This window comes from Dama dama, chromosome 30, assembly GCF_033118175.1.
Source record: "Dama dama isolate Ldn47 chromosome 30, ASM3311817v1, whole genome shotgun sequence".
NCBI lineage: Eukaryota > Metazoa > Chordata > Mammalia > Artiodactyla > Cervidae > Dama > Dama dama.
Window position 1 is genome coordinate 35,165,300 of NC_083710.1, and position 16,811 is coordinate 35,182,110.

The window sequence follows — 16,811 nt, forward strand, 5'->3', positions numbered from 1 at the left end:
TACCACTACTGACACTGTCTTACTGATAAGGAAACTAGGCTTAATAAAGTTAAGCAACTTGCCCAAGGTAATATGTAGGTTCTGATTCAAACCCAGGCCTCCACATCTGGGCTCTGAAGCACCTGACCAAGCAATTTCCATGCCTAGCACCCAGTGGGTGCTCCGTGTTTTTGTCAATTGAAAGAATAAGCATTGGTCAAATGAGATTCTACCATCAGGCTTGTCTCAAAGCCCTTCCTGAAGGTCTGTTGGGTATCTCCTCTCATCTGCCTTGAGACAAACCATAGGATCAGGTGCCATGTGGGCAGACTGTCTTCGGTGGCCTGCTCCCCTGGCTCGGTCACTACCCCTGCCCACCTCTTTCAGCTCCCACAGGACCCAAGCTGTCCCTGGCTGGGCTGCAGCACTTCCTGGGCTCTTGGAAGCCTGGAGATCATGTCTCACGGCCTTGGCTATCGTGCACGCTGAGAGCTGGAGTCATAAAGCTCCTCCCTCCATGCCACTCATGAGCACCCAGCACCCTGGTGTGGGAAAGAACACCCCTGTCCAGCCCTGCAGCCTCGTCCGAGTGTCTTTAAGTGCACCCCCCCGCCCCTCCAGTCTACCATGCTGGCAAACGCAGCTCATGACAAACGTGCTCCCTATCTGTCTCCATTGTGGAGGCCAGGCAATCTTCCTGCCCTGAGCTATCTGTCACACATTTCAGTGATAATTTTTGTGAGAAAGAGGCAGATTGCAAGTGATGGATGAGGTGAGCTGTGACAGTCCAGGACGGGGTGAGCCAGGGCCAAAGAATGTGGGCGGGTGTGAAGTCGAGTGGATGGGGAGGTTTGTCTTCTCTGCTCAACTCTGACCCTGTTTAGGGAAATGCACAGAAAGGAAGGGCCCTAAACTCATTTAAATGAAGTGGAAGTAACTTCTGGACAAGAGTTATCAAAACCCAGCCTCTATGGGCAAGCATACTTCTTTTCTGTCCTGCCTATAGAAATGCAGTCAATTCTACAATTAATTAATATGAACAGGGTATATCACCCATGAATGTGAACCTAACACACTAAATGCAAATCCGTTTACATGTGAGCTGAAATAAAGGGTATGTTCTGGGCTTCATTTGCATCGCCAAGATAAAACAAGTACTAGATGATAGGTGTCACCTTATTTATCTGACATCTTATTACACCAGCGGCCAAAAGAACTTGGAATATAGCTGTGTGTAAGTCTCACCCCTTTGCCTTTGGAATAATCAACTTCTATTTTTTTTTAAATTTTGTTTATAGCAAATATTTACTATTTCTTAACTTCGATTTCTCACTGAAGACAAATCTTTTTTCTTTTTGTACATTTTTCCTTTTTCATCTTTTCCCTGCCTGTGAGTCACAGCTATGTATGCTAAACATATAAACTTGCAATGTGCTGAATAACCTTGCATTTTACATGAATTTTAATGTAAATACTCAAACAGTTCAGATGAATCCAGTCCATCTGAATAGGAACTCACAAAATTTTGGTCACCAGGAAATTTGTGGCGCCTACTTGCTGGTGGATTCCTTTATTCTTTCAGAAGGGCTGACTGTTTGGTGTTTAAGTTCTGAGCTCAGAACCCTTTTTCTGTAATTCCTCCAGGTAAATCTTATTCTAACCTCACTCTAGCCTTTTCAGGTTGCTGCAGCAACCAAGGGGCCTTCTGGGTGTCTTTAACCACTTCATATGAAATGCACTTCTCCACTGTCCCAGGGATCCTGGGTTTACTTGGCCACTTTAGCCTTTCTTACAGATGCAGAAAAGCCACAACCCACTGCTGACCCATCTGCCACGCGTATTCCTGGAGAATGACCATGGAAAGTTATTTATAGTCATTGTTTGGAATGATTTTATTAAAATACTTTGCATTTTTTCAGAGAAGATTATTATGTGATCACTGCTTGATGGTGGTTAGCTGCTAAGTCCTGTCCCATTCTTTGTGACCCCACAGACTGTAGCCCACCAGGCTCCTCTCTTCATAGAATTTCCCAGGCGAGAATACTGGAGTGGGCTGCCCTTCCCTTCTCCAGGGGATCTTCCCCACCCAGGGACCAACCCACATCTCCTGAACTGGCAGGTGGATTTTCTACCACTGAGCCACCAGGGAGTTTCTGATCACTGTTTAAGAAAAAGCGTTAAGGTCACTGCAGAATCTGAGTGCGTTTGATCCAAGACAGGACAGTGGAGGGGGTACCAGAGAAACACGTTGTGAAAAGAGTAAGGAGTGGCTTGATGGAAATTTCATGCTCGCCTGTGATGCATCTATGTGCATGCAGAGGGCACATCCTGCTCCTGACCATGTGGTTTCAACCCAACGAACCAAAATAGGAGCTGATGATGCCAAGTATTATTTTACATTACATATCTGGGTTTAAGTTGTTCCCTGGTTGGTGACTCTGAGATCTCTTTATTCCTTAGTCGTCTTCTGAGATTAAAGCTGATTACCTGTCAATTATCATGGATCCGGATGAAGTTCCCCTGGATGAGCAGTGCGATCGGCTCCCTTACGATGCCAGCAAGTGGGAGTTTGCCCGGGAGAGACTTAAACTGGGTAATGTATTTGTTCCCTGGATTCCTAAACCTGCACCAAGCACCCACTGCCCACAAAACACAGTGCTCTGAGGGAAGCAGAAGTAACTAGGTGCAGGGTTCTACACTCTAGTTGCTCAAAAACCAGCAAGGGAGATGGACATGGAAATAAAGAATTCTCTGGAATGGTGAGACAGCAGGTCAAGGGGACAAGGCAGCCCCTGTCCCTTCTTTCAACAGTCTTCAGGCATCTTCACCGAGCAGCTGACACCCATCTCAGTGGTAGGGATGCAAAGATGCTTGAGTCCATCCCCTCAAAGGGAGGACATGGACGTGAGAGCAGATAAAGTGAAGGGGAAGGGAGCAATTAGTTTCAGCTGCGTCTTGTAGGCACTATTAAATAACAAAACTTCTGTGGATGAGAAAGTGGTGAACGTGTGCCCCAGTGTTCATCGCAGCACTATTTACAAAAGCCAAGACGTGGAAGCAATGTAGAAGTCCATCGATGGATGAATGGATAAAGAAGTTGTGGTACATACATATGATGGAATATTACTGAGCCATTAAAAGGAATGAATGCGTCAGTTCTAGTGAGGTGGATGACCCAAGAGCCTGTTACACAGAGTGAAGTAGGTCAAAGAGAGAAAAACAAGTATCGTATATGCTAAGTCACTTCAGTTGTGTCCAACTCTTTGCGACTCTGTGGACTGTAGCCCTCTAGGCTCCTCTGTCCATGAGATTCTCCAAGCAAGAATTTTGGAGTGGGTTGCCACGTCCTCCTCCAGGGGATTTTCCTCACCCAGGATTGAAAGCACGTCTCTTACATCTCTTGTATTGGCAGGTGGGTTCTTTACCCCTTGCACTGCCTGGGAAGCCCCGATCCCATGGACTTTAGTCTGCCAGGCTCCTCTGTCCATGGGCTTTCCCAGGCAAGAATACTGGAGTGGGTAGCCATTCCCTTCCCCAGGGGATCTTCCCAACCCAGGGGTGGAACCCGTGTCTCCTGCATTGAGGGCAGATTCTTTACCATCTGAGTCAGGGAAACCCAAATATCATGAATGAACACATATATATGGAATCTAGAAGGATGGTACGTATGAACCTGTTCATAGGGCAGCAGTGGAGTTGCAGACAGAGAACAGCTTTGTGGACACTGCAGGGAAAGGAAGGGGTGGGGCAAACTGAGAGCAGCTGGAAATCCATATATTACCATGTATGGAACAGACAACAAGTGGGAACTTCCCACAGGACGCAGGGAGCTCAACCTCATGCCCTGTGACAACCGAGAGGAGCAGGATGCGGTAGGGGCTCGGAGGAAGGTTCAAGAAGGAGGGGACACGGGTACATCTATGGCTGCTTCATGTTGATGTATGGCAGAAGCCAACACAACGTTGTAAAGCGATTATTCTCCAAATAAAAATAAATAAAATTTTTTTTAAAAATTAGGAAGTGGTGACCTGGAACACAATTCAGAATGGGGAGGTGCAGGGAAACCAAGTATTTGGTGAAAGAGCTGGTGCTTGGCACAACTGCAGATCAAAAGGCCCCACCGCACGAATCCATAAGTTACATACTTTGAATTTCCCTGGGTGTCTGAAGTGGCCAACACAGAGAAGAAAGCCCTTCTCTTTCATGTGTATGCTCCACTGACAGAAAGGGAAGATTGTTGTTTCCTTGGTAACAGGGATGCTGTCAACACCAGGTAACACGCTTTCCCTCCAGCTCAGACCCCAAGTCCCTCCAGCTCAGAGGTCACAATGCACGTTACTCTTCAGCCTAGGAGCTACAGAACAACAGGAGCCTCCAAGACTCGGGTCCAGATACTCAGACAGTGGCTTCTGAAAGTTTTCCACTCCCCACTGTGTGTGCCAGAATCATTAGTATTTGGAACTAGGGAGAGAGATCGTGGAGCCAGTGGCGCTTGTTACTTGGTGCAGAGCACTTGTTATAAATGCAGCCGCAAAGCCTCCCCTCCCCCACATGCAGACTGTATGGGGGGAGGGGGAGGGGACAGGGGGATTTTCTTCTCGTTCTCTTGGGCTCGATTCCACCTTTATTTCTCCTTATATGAGAAAGAAGACTTGGCCCCAAGAATACGTGCTGTTTGGCTTGGGGGAGAAAATTGGAAATCAGTTAAAAAAAAAAAATCAGCAAAAAAAAAAAAAAGCTGGAAAGACAGGCAAAAGCCAGCAATGGCTGCTGATGGGGACAGTGGGGAGATCAACTAATTTGAGAGTAGTTCAGGGCAGGTGGTACATCAGATGAGTTCCTTCTGTAAGTCCAAATTACATGGCAGCCAGCCCAGACCCCCCGCCCCCGGTGACCTTGGCAGGAACATGTGATAATTTTCCCAGAACTGTAAGCCATTCTCAGGCCACACTGCTTTCCAGAGGTATTAGTCACAAGCAGGCATGCTTCTTCTGTACAGGATGTGAGAGCTTTCTGACCCATTCCTTCATTCCTTGGCCTAGGACCACTACGATCCTTGGTGGCCCATCAAAGGAGACCGTGAACCAGAATTCCCCCCAGGGCTCTGTGGGTTTAGATAAGCCCATTTCAGAAGATGCTCCTTGCTAGAGATCTTATAGTTCTCTTCCCTCCCAGAGTCACCAGATGCAAAGATCCAGCTGATATGCAAGCGAGTATCTCTGATGGGTGAGAGTAAGTGTGTCAAACAGATCAGCTCGGCTTTTCAGTGCCAAGTATGGCTCCAAGGGCCAGAGGAAGCCTCATCCCACTTCTATGGGAGCAGAGAGGCCCAAGATGTGTCTGTTTCTTAAGCCAAGTAGATGACAGAGAGCAATCTGAAGTCGCCTCTGACAAGTGAAAGTAACCAAAATGATGTCTGGATGGATGAAGAGGAAAAGTTGGTTTGACGCGAGAGTTATAATGAGTTACAAATATAGAGAAACACACAGACCAAATGGCTTCTGATTTCAGCTGTGTCTTCCAGGGCTTATGACCCGCAGCCCTGGTGAGAGAAGCTGGAATTGATAGCATCTGAGAGACAGACAGGGCTGGGGCTTGGGTCCAGAGTGTTGCTACCATTGAAATTCCTGGAATCCAGAACTAAAGAAACTTGTTTTATTAGTGATTCCTCACCAAACCTGGGAGAAAATTCAGCTCCTATGTATTTATCACAGAAGTTGAGATGATGTCAAACAGGGGATCTTCCCATTGGAAGATAAAGTCAGAATTACCTACCATGGGAAAGTACACAGGATGTTTGAAATCTGGTGAATGGCTCGAGCCTGGGCTGCTTCTGCCTCCTGGAAGACCAGTCTGGATGCCAAGAAGGGCTCAGCTCCAGGCTGCCCTGCTCTCCTCCAACCATCCCCCATGTCCAGGGACCCTAACCAGTCCCTCTCAGAGGAGATGCCAATAGTATTCCATTCCATAACAATGACCCAGCACTTTTCCAAGCTAGCTAGTGGCATTCAGGTAGCACCAAGGAGGATTTTTTTTTTTTTTTTTTTTTACCAAGGAGGATTTTAAGGGAAAAGAAGGACCAAGCAAGATCAAGTCCAGCGTGGCAGGGCTCCCCTGACACTGGAATTGTGGGTCCGCCAGAGGACTGCGATGTATCAGATGATAAAAGAGCCTGTAAGATCTTCAGGCTGTTTTATGAGGCGACAGTCAGCTTCCAAGAGAATAAATGAAAAATCTGAAGGAAGTCAAGTGAGAACGAGCCCGTTCTCATAGGTCAAGGCAAAGTCCTCAACTCACAGAAGTTAAGATCATGTCCGACAGGGCACCTTCCCATTGGAAGATGGGAAGTGTTTTGTGCTGACAAAGAAGGGAATGCGTGGGGGCTGGAGGTGTGGGGATGAAAAGGATGCTGCCTGCCCCAGACAAGCAGGAGTCTGCAGACGGGTACCCAAGACAAAGATGCTCGTCACCTGTCTCAGGCTCAGGACCCTTTTCACAGGAGACAATAGAAGGTGATGTAGAAGAAAAGGGGTTCTTTTTTTTTACCCTACGAAAGCAAGGAATAAACCGCTAATCAGGACACACCAATTTTTACAAATCTGGGGAAGGCATCTGCTATCGTGCTTCCCGTATCCAATTTCAGGGTCCACCTGATGCTCTTGTATGTAAAAGAGAAACCCTGTTTTCTTGGACACTTTGATCTGAAGAAGGAAGCAGAGACTGTATCCCCGCCCATGAGCGTGCCTTGGGAGGAGGATCTCTGTCAGCACAACAGTTGCCCATCTGACCTGGGGAGGCGTGTCATCTCACCAGTGTCCCCGTGAGACCCAGGCAGGGAGACGCCTCTGATGACACTAGTGACCGAGCTCTTCCCACATCGTTACTGGATGCTTGGGGGGGGGGGGGGGGTGGGCAGTGGAAGATGCTAAGTTGAGGCAGGTGAGGACACTTTGTTACTGAGGAGTTGTGCATGCAAGTATAAAGGTTCCGGTAGGATGAGGACAAGGAGAGCTTCATTACAAACTTTCCAGGAATCTTAACAAACAAACTGTGTCCTTTGGGGAGGGAGGGAGGGTGGGAGGAAAGTTAGCTCACTGAAAACACATTATCAAAACAGCCTGAGAAAGAGGTGGGGCCAAAGGTGCTGTGTTAAATTAACACTGACTACCAGAAGAAGGAAATGGCAACCCACTCCAGTACTCTTGCCTGGAAAATTCCATGGACTGAGGAGCCTGGTAGGCTACAGTCCATGGGGTCACAAAGAGTTGGACACGACTGAGCGAGTTCACTTCACTTCACCAGAAACATTACTTTGCCAACAAAGGTCCATCTAGTCAAGGCTATGGTTTTTCCAGTGGTCATGTACAGATGTGAGAGTTGGACTACAAAGAAGGCTAAGCACAGAAGAATTAATGCTTTTGAACTGTGGTGTTGGAGAAGACTCTTGAGAGTCCCTTAGACTGCAAGGAGATCTAACCAGTCCATCCTAAAGGAAATCAGTCCTGAATATTCATTGGAAGGACTGATGTTGAAGCTGAAACTCCAATACTTTGGCCACTTGGTGTGAAGAGCTGACTCATTTGAAAAGACACTGATGCTGGGAAAGATTGAGGGCGGGAGGAGAAGGGGATGACAGAGGATGAGATGGTTGGATGGCATCACTGACTCAATGGACATGAGTTTGAGTAAACTCCGCGAGTTGGTGATGGACAGGAAGGCCTGGCATGCTGCAGTCCATGGGGTAGCAAAGAGTCAGACACGACTGAGCGACTGAAGTGAACTGAACTGAACCAGGATTTAATTTTCATCAGAAGCATTTTGTTGGCTTCCTATACTCCACAGCTCTGCCCCCAAAGAACTAACAAAAGGTGACTTCTTTGGCTCACTCTTCCTTCTGCCATATCATGATTGAGGTGTACTGGTTTCCTACTGGACAGGTTGGAGTCAGCTACCTGTGTCCTGGAGATGCAGAAGGAAGCACTGATAGAAAAAGGGCGGAGGTGCCCTCCTCACGGAGTACTGTTCAGCTGTGCATCCCACGGGCCCCTCTGATTAACTTAGGACTGTAAGAGACTTGGTTTGAGCATCTCACAAACTCCCAAATGCACCTCTTCCTTCTGTACTAGCACACAGGGGCCCTGATGCCCCATGCACCAGGTTCTAGGAAGATTCAGGCATGGTCCTTGCCCCTTTGAGTCAAGTGGTCTCATTCAAGGGTGAGGAAAACAAGCAAATGTGCTAGCAGTCATCAGAACATAGCATACTGCCGGGGAACCATGAATGAAACCTCACACTTTGTTATTGCACTTGGCAATCACCTCTCTGTGGTTGAAACAAATTGCTACCCGGGGTTGAGGGGCCCATGTTTTGAACCACAAAGATTTGTAATCATCATGTAAAGACACGTTAGAAATATGGAGGATATTCTGCCTGGCAAGGAAGTCTGAGAAATGACTTCAGTGATTTTTGGCAGCTCTGAAGCATCACTATAGCCAATAGTGGTAACCACCCTTGTCAGTTTGTTCCCTTTGCTGAAACACAGGTCAGAAGAAATAAGCTTAAGTGGCAAGAAAAGGGGTTTAGTTTAAACATAGGGGAATTTTTGTGGTGATGATGTTATCAGACAAAGGAAAAAAAAACAACTGCAGATTCGGTAGCCTCTCCCCCTGGAGAAGGACTTTGTAAAAGAAAACGGGCCATACAGCTGCCCCCAATGTCCTCGAAGGTCCTAGCCTCACTGTACAGGGCAAGGGCCACATGGAAGCACAGTAAAGAGTTGGAAGGAAGATACCCCATAAATGTGTCCCTAACTCATTTGGGGTCCGTTCATTGGAGATCCCCTTCAAAGCTGCATGACACACACACACACATAGGGAAAAGGCCCTTTCTTCCTGCAAAAGACTTAAACTGATTCTGCTGACTTGGCAAACAAACCAACATCTTCTTTCCATTGTAGGCAAGTCACTGGGAAGAGGGGCTTTCGGAAAAGTGGTGCAAGCATCGGCATTCGGCATCAAGAAATCACCCACCTGCCGGACTGTGGCTGTAAAGATGCTGAAAGGTATGGATGCTCTAATTGGGCTTTCAACTTCCCCATTACGTTCCCTATGTGTTGGTACTAGTGGAATGTGGCCTAGCAACAGACAGAGGCTGTGTCTGCTCTGGCCACATAACTTTCTTCTGCTGGAAGACCCTTGACCTCTGGAGCTTTCCATGAGGCCACCAAGAGCTCAAAATAAACCTTGTAAGTGAAACAGTCCAGAAGTATCCATGGGAAAATTATTTCTGTCAAAGATGTTTCTCCTACCATGTCTCAGACTCTACTAGACTACCAGGGACCTAAGCTCACAGTAACCACAGGTATGAATTTTTGGAGTGGTCTCTATGACATTACAATGGAAACTTGGCTGTATGTCTAAATCTCAAAGGCTCAGCTGGGGCTTGAGCTCACTATAAAGACAACGAAGCTAGAACAATTGAGTTGATCAGAATGTCAAGCTATTTTATAGCATCAAGTCCTGCCCATAAAACATTTCCTCTTTAGAGATTTAAAAACAAATAAACAAATTATCTTTCTATGTTGACAATACTATCACTCTGTGAAGCACTGGGAGGTGGGTCAAATGACAAAGCGATTTACGACCACCACCCTAAGATAGAGTGAAAATGAAAACCACTGAAAATCTCATAAACCAAACATCTCCAAGACACACAGCTCCCCACTGCAGGGGTCCCCAACCTCCAGAATCTACTGTCTGATGATCTGAGGTGGAGCTGATGTAGTCATAATACAAATAAAGTGCATAATAAATGTGATGCACATGAATCATCCTGAAACCATCTCCTCCCCCTGCTCCCAGTCCATGGAAAAATTATCTTCCACAAAACCGGCCCCTGGTGCCAAAAAGGTTGAGGACTTCTGCTTTAAAGTGCAGAAAACACTTCTTCATTGTGATGAAATTGTCATGTTACTTCGATGCATTTTAAGGTTCCCAAACCGAAAGAAACAGGACTGAAAGCCCGCAGAGCAGTTTTCAGCTTTCCAACATCGCTGACACATTGCCAGGGGGTTTTCAGGCACAGGAAACTCTGCGCTCAGCCAAGCAGGTAGCTGGCAAAGAGTCCAGCTGAGAGACCCACTCGCTGGGGGGGACGCAAAGCCTTCACCTTCATGCAGCGCTGACACCGTCACTGCGAAAAGCCCCGTGTGGTGATAGTTTCCACTTCAAAAGGCTGTTGAGTGACTGCTCTGATAAAGCTCTGCAAAGAGCCTGAAGGTAGCCAGGAAAAAGGAGTTATGCATCCATGAAACAGGAGGACTTGTTCAAGGGGAACTACCCAGATGATCACAGGCATTTCTGAGAGAATTTCTGCATTCCAGCACCCCACCCTGGACACCCCCAATCCCAGGGTCTAAAGAGAAAAGGCATCAACATGTCTTCTATGCGAGAAAGCACCAGACTAAGTATTGGGTTATGGAAAAACCCAAACGAACTTTCTGGCCAACCCTATATACTTTAATATAGTAGCTTGAATTGCATGAAATTGTCACTTTTCTTGTTTTTCTCTCTAGAGCTTCTGTAAGGTAGCTTTTATTATCTCAGTTTGCAGATAAAGAACCAGCACCCAGAAAGGTTAAGTAGCCTCTGCAAGGCCACACAACTCAGCCATGCAAAAGTAAGAGTTCGGGTGCAAGGCTCATCCCCCTGACACACACACACCTCAGTGCTACAGAAGGGCTGCCTTCTAGAAATGATCCATCGCTCCAAAATCCTGAAAATGATTCTGGTCTGTGTTCTGGAGGTAAGCTGGTATCCAGCCTTGAGATAAGCTGACACTAAATCTGAAAGCATCTTATTCCTTAGCTAGTTTTGTCTCCCTGCTTACAACCACACATAGGGAGACAAAACTAGCTGAGGAATAAGATGCTAGAAGGGGCAGATCGGCTGCCCATGCTTGTCTATTATGGGCCCAAGATAAAAGCCATGGCCCTGCCTATAAATGGAAAAATCTGAGCCAAAGAACCTGGTTTTCCCTCTGTGCCAAAGGGGCATCAGGGTGTGGAAGGATGAATTTGAGGGGGAAATTCTGACTTGAGATTTTCTTTAAAGGCCCAGAGAATCTGTTCTATGTAATACAAAAATAATGTGTATAATATCTTAATAAAGGTTTATCATCTTTTTAAGCCAGCAGCCTTGACTGCAAGAGATTGCCAAATCACCCACTATATAACATTACTAAAACACTATTTTCATTCAAGCTTTCTTGTTTAAGTTGGTTGGCCATCTGTTTCTAAGAGACACTGGAAAGGCAGAAGGTCAAACAAAGGCCATGACTCAGAAGCTCTTTCAAAGTGCCCTTGAGCAAAACCTTTAACCTTTCTGGGCCTTAAGCCCATGTCTGAGATGAGAAGAGTAATCATGTTGTTTATTTGTCTAACGAATATTTGTTGAGCATTTACTCTGAGCCAATCCCAACTCCATTGGGAGGCTTCTAGTGTTTATCTGGTTATTATTAAAAAATGATTTGTGCTTATGAAATTCCATTCCAATATCCACAATGTGAAATGCACAGCCTTCCACTCACTTCTAGGACTGTCCTACAGAAACACACATGGGCACAAAAATCACAGGCTGTTTATTAAAGAATATTTGTAATGGCAAAAACAAAATACAACTATAGACCATCTAAATGTCAGGAATGCCATTAATCAATTTAAAAGAATGAGAAAAGTCCACCACATTTAAAAGGGGGGAAAGCAAATTATATACATCAAATTTGCTTTTATATTTTTATATATGATCCCATTTATGTAAACAAACAAAAAAGACTTTTGATTGGGTACATATATTTATAAATGCATAGAAAACGGTCTGAAACTCCAAGTGATTAACAGTGGTTACCTCTAAAAAGGTAACTGGATTTCTTTTTTTTTAAAAAATGTAACTGGATTGGGATGACTTTCACTTTTTACTTCATAAACATCATATTGTTGAAATAATTTACAGCAAGCTAATATGACTTATTTTAAACTTCTAAACATAATTTGAAATTTTTTAATGCTTTATAAGTTAACCAATAAGAACAGATAGACAGGACAAACTTAATTTGGGCTTTAGACTCTGCTAATTCTTAGACTGACATTGTTTATCTCTGAGAATGAAGCTGAAGTCAGATGCTTATGGACCCTCCTGACTTGAGATAACCTTGAGGACTCCAGGGAGGAAGAGGTTACAGGGAAAACATAACACACAGCAAAGATGTTTACAGAAGGGGCCTCTCTGCCCTTGCAGGCCCCTCTGTGCTTCTCCTTTGTAATTCTCAAAGTGGGGAAAGTGAGAAAAAGATGAGATGTGGGCGCATCCCTGCCTGGAAGTTTCTAACTGGGCCTGGTTCTGACGGAAGGAAGCCTTGGGAGGGCGCTCCCACCTGGTGCCCAACTCCGAGTCAGCCCATGACCCTCTGGGACCCGGTCCACCCAGAGGGATGTCCAGCAGCTGACCCCACACCACTCCAGCCTCAATGTTGCCCAGAGGATGCTGGCTCAAGAGGGTGGAGGAGTGAACACAGGCTGGAGACTGGCCTTTCTGCAGAGCGTGGGGAAGTCAGTGCAATGAGAGCTGAGCGCTGCTCACCTCCGAGGGGAGGAGGGTCGCCCTCAAGGAGAGAGCCCCACTGTCCCATCGCCCTGACTTTCCCTTGCTCCTTACACAGAGGGGGCCACGGCCAGCGAGTACAAGGCTCTGATGACCGAGCTCAAGATCCTGACCCACATAGGCCACCATCTGAATGTCGTCAACCTGCTGGGAGCCTGCACCAAGCAAGGAGGTAGGTGGGGCGGGGGGGGCTGCTCTTCTCCGGGTTCACACACCAGGGCAGCTTCTCCGTCCCCTGACCCCTCTCTCCAACCCCTGGCAGACAGCCTGCTGTAGTCCGGAGGAGTCTGTCCCAGGATGGAAGGGGCTCCCATCCTGGAAATGCCTTCCCTGCATGCTTAGCTTAAAGGTTCCCAACAGAAGAACTCCCTTTGAGACCCATCTGGTTCTGCTGAACTAGACCCGGAAGGACACCCATGATGGGAACCGAGGCAAACTCGGAGAAGGTGGGCATTCCGGAAGCTTCCTCCAAGGGAAGGGATGACTCCAGGCAGGATCCCAGGAGAAGCGGGGTGTGGGGGGTCGCCATGGCCCTCAGACAGGCCTCACCCACCCGGGCCAAGTACAGGGACTGGGCTGTGTCATGACCAAGGCTCCCCCAGGGCAGGGCCCGCAGCTGGGAGCCCCTCTGGGGCCACGTCTGCTTTGATCCAGAACCTGAAGCTATTCTTCCCCCCAGGCCTTGAGCCTGGTTGGGCGAGTGGTAAGGAGGACGGCAGAGCCTGGGGGAAGACTTCAGGGCGCCCGGGGACCCGCAGTGCAACTCTGGGGTTCCCCCCTTCCCAACCCTCTTGCTTCTTTTGACCAGAAGTTGGCAAACCAGTCGGCCAGCCTGTGGGCTTCATTTGACCAGTTGAAATAGCTGGGGGACAGGGTGGGGAGCAAAAGAAGTATATTTTGTGACGTGGGATCATGTTATGAAATTCAGATCTCTGCGTTCATAAGGTTGAAGCGCAGTCACTCAAGGGTGTCATCCAAGGCGCTTTCAGGCTACAGAGGCAGACTTGAGTAGAAATGTGGCCTGCTGTTGCTGCTTGGTCGCTCAGTCATGTCTGACTCTTTGCGACCCCAGGAACTGTAGCCCGCCAGGCTCCTCTGTCCATGGGATTCTCCAGGCAAGGATACTGGAGTGGGTTGCCATTCCCTTCTCCAGGATTGTGTGGCCTGCTGGGCCTCAAATATTTATCTTCTTTTCCTTTATAAATTGGCTGATCCCCACGTTAGATCTTGAAAGCCCCAAGGCAGTCTCCATGCAGACGCCCCCAGGGGGCTGTGGTGCAGGGGAGTCAGGCCAGACAGGTCCTGGGAGGAGGGGCTGATGTGACAGTGTCCCGATGCTGGCAGGGGAGGGTGCCTGCCAGTCATAGGCAGAGCCCTGACCTTGCCCAGCCCCCCTCCTCAAAGTTCTCTCTCTTCTACTTTGCTTTTTTCTGCTTCTTCACCATACTCCTCCCCCATATCTACTCCTTTTGTATTTGTAAACTCTTTCTCAGGTTCAATTGAAAAAGAAATCTCACTCCTAAGTTGCATCTCCCAGAAAAGTTAAGTCACCAAGTCATGTCTGACTCCTTTGCGACCCTATGAACTGTATCCCATCAGGCTCCTCTGTCCATGGGATTCTCCAGGCAAGAGTACTGGAGTGGGTAGCCATTCCCTTCTCCAGGGGGTCTTCCCAACCCAGGGATTCCCCCAGAACTCGCTAATATAAAAACAAGTCGGTCTGAGACCTCCAGGCCTACCGAGGCTGGCAGATGACTGACTGAGCTTGTGTTGCTTTGGTTGCAGGGCCCCTGATGGTGATTGTTGAATACTGCAAATATGGAAATCTCTCCAACTATCTCAAGAGCAAACGGGCCTTATTCTTTCTCAACAAGGTAAGGAGCTTCTGGGTTGGGGATTTTTCAACAAAGAATTGAGTTTCCATTCAGGCTATAGCAGCATAGTCATGTCTAGTAGTCATGTACGGATGTGAGCGTTGGATCATAAAGAAGGCTGAGCACCAAAGAACTGATGCTTTCAAATTCTGGTGTTGGAGAAGACTCTTGAGAGTCCCTTAGACTGCAAGGAGATCCAAACTAGTCAATCCTAAATGGAATCAACCCTGAATATTCATTGGAAGGACTGATGCTGAAGCTAAAGCTCCAATACTTTGGCCACCTGATGGGAAGAACTGACTCATTGGAAAAGACCCTGATGCTGGGAAAGATTGAAGGCAGGAGGAGAAGCGGGTGACAGAGGATGAGATGGTTGGATGGCATCTCTGCCTCGATGGACATGAGTTTAAGCAAACGACGGGAGATGGTGAAGAACAGAGAAGCCCGATGTGCTGCAGTCCACGTGGTTGCAAAGAGCTAGACACAACCAGAGCAACTGAACAACAAAAATAATATAATAAAACAAGAAAATAAAATTTTCCGTTGCCAACTAAAGAAATGTTGCTAGCTATCCATCTGGCTCTACAGGGACTGCATTATCAGCCACTGCAGCTGCTGACCTTTGTGCTCAGTCCCTCAGTCGTGTCCGACTCTGCATCTCCATGGATGGTAGCCCACCAGGTTCCTCTGTCAGTGGAATTTTCCAGGCAAGAAAACTGGGGTGGGTTGCCATTTCTTCCTCCAGAGGATCTTTTGCTGACCTTTAAAACACTCTGAAAGGAGTTCAGGTGGAGGTTAGAAATAAGGCAGTATGTGCCCTGGGAAAACTAGCAGAACAGGCCTTCGGATGGTCACATATTTTCACAGGAGAGATTTTTTAGGAACCCGTATCTTGCTCTCTCTCCTAGTCAGAAAAGCCCTGAAACCATTAACTAAGGTATCTGTTCCCTGGGACTAGCAGCAGCCTTCTACCTGCATATGTGCCGGATTGCACGCACTGTCTTCACCAGAATCACACATAAACTGACCTCCCCTACCTCCTCAGAGCTCTCCGCAAGGCTGCTCCCAGACCACAGTCCTCAGAAAGACACTGAATAAACCTGTTTTTACGCTGTGCTTTTCTTCGGTCAACACCATTAATGACTAAGCTTAAAACACAATCTCTGCTTTTTCTTTTAAAAGAAGTTTTTTTTTTCCAGAAATTAATGCCAACATTGTAAAGCAATGACACTCCAATAAAGGAGCAAGACAACAAGGAAGCAAAAAAAAAAAAAAAAAATCTTTCTTTCTGTGCTAATATATTACACTCTTTATGTGCCAAGCACAGAGACTATTTGATCCCACTGTATGCAGTGATAGAGATTAAATTTACTAGCCATCTATATAACTATCAAGTCATCTTGATAAATTTCTCTCTCTCCCTCACCCTCTCTCCATACAGATTCAGACACGCACAAATCACTTAGTCCCTCGTATCTTAAAAGATGATGGCAAGGCAGATTCTTTACTCTCTGAGCCACCAAGGAAGCCCAAACCTAGATGGCATATTAAAAGGCAAAGGCATCACTTTGCTGACAAAGGTCCATCTAGTCAAAGCTATGGTTTTTCCAGTAGTCATGTACAGATGTGAGAGTTGGACCATAATGAGGGCTGAGCACTGAAGAATTGATACTTTCAGACTGTGGTGCTGGAGAAGACTCTTGAGAATCAATCCCTTGGACTGCAAGAAGATCCAACCAGTTAATGCTATAGGAAATCAACCCTGCCTAGTCATTGGAAGGACTGATGCTGAAACTGAAGCCCCGATACTTCGCTCATGGGAAGAACTGACTCATTGGAAAAGACCCTGATGCTGGGAAAGATTGAGGGCAGGAGGAGAAGGGGGTGACAGAGGATGAGACGGTTGGATGGCATCACCGACTCAATGGACATGCGTTTGAGCAAACTCTGGGAGACTGAAGGACAGGGAAGCCTGGCATGCTGCAGTCCATAGACTTGCAAAGAGCTGGACACAACTTAGCGAATGAAAAATAACATGATGAGAATCTTAAAGCTGAAAGGGATCTTTGTGATCAGCTAGGCCACACTCACATCACAGACGTGCTTAGAAAGTCCAGCGATTGCCTTAAGGACATGAACTTGGCAAAAGATAAAGTCAAGGAGAAAGAACCCAGCTCTTCTAATGTCCCTTCAATACTTTTTCCATGCACTGTCCTGGGTAAGAAGAGGGAAGAAAAAAAAAAAAAAAAACATAAGAAAAAGTGGAGAATGGTGCCCTGGACTAAGAGTAGTACAACTTCTT

General features: G+C 46.8%; 1 protein-coding gene across 2 annotated transcripts in view; it reads left to right on the top strand.

Moving 5' to 3' along the window:
• The window catches only part of FLT1 (fms related receptor tyrosine kinase 1), a 200,122-nt gene that overhangs the window by 156,896 nt on the left and 26,415 nt on the right, over positions 1-16,811 (top strand). For both annotated transcript variants that reach the window (XM_061133717.1, XM_061133718.1), the window contains exons 17-20: positions 2,440-2,572; positions 8,936-9,040; positions 12,694-12,807; positions 14,421-14,509. In XM_061133717.1, coding sequence (XP_060989700.1) covers positions 2,440-2,572; positions 8,936-9,040; positions 12,694-12,807; positions 14,421-14,509 — 441 coding nt within the window. The remainder of the gene's footprint in view (positions 1-2,439; positions 2,573-8,935; positions 9,041-12,693; positions 12,808-14,420; positions 14,510-16,811) is intronic.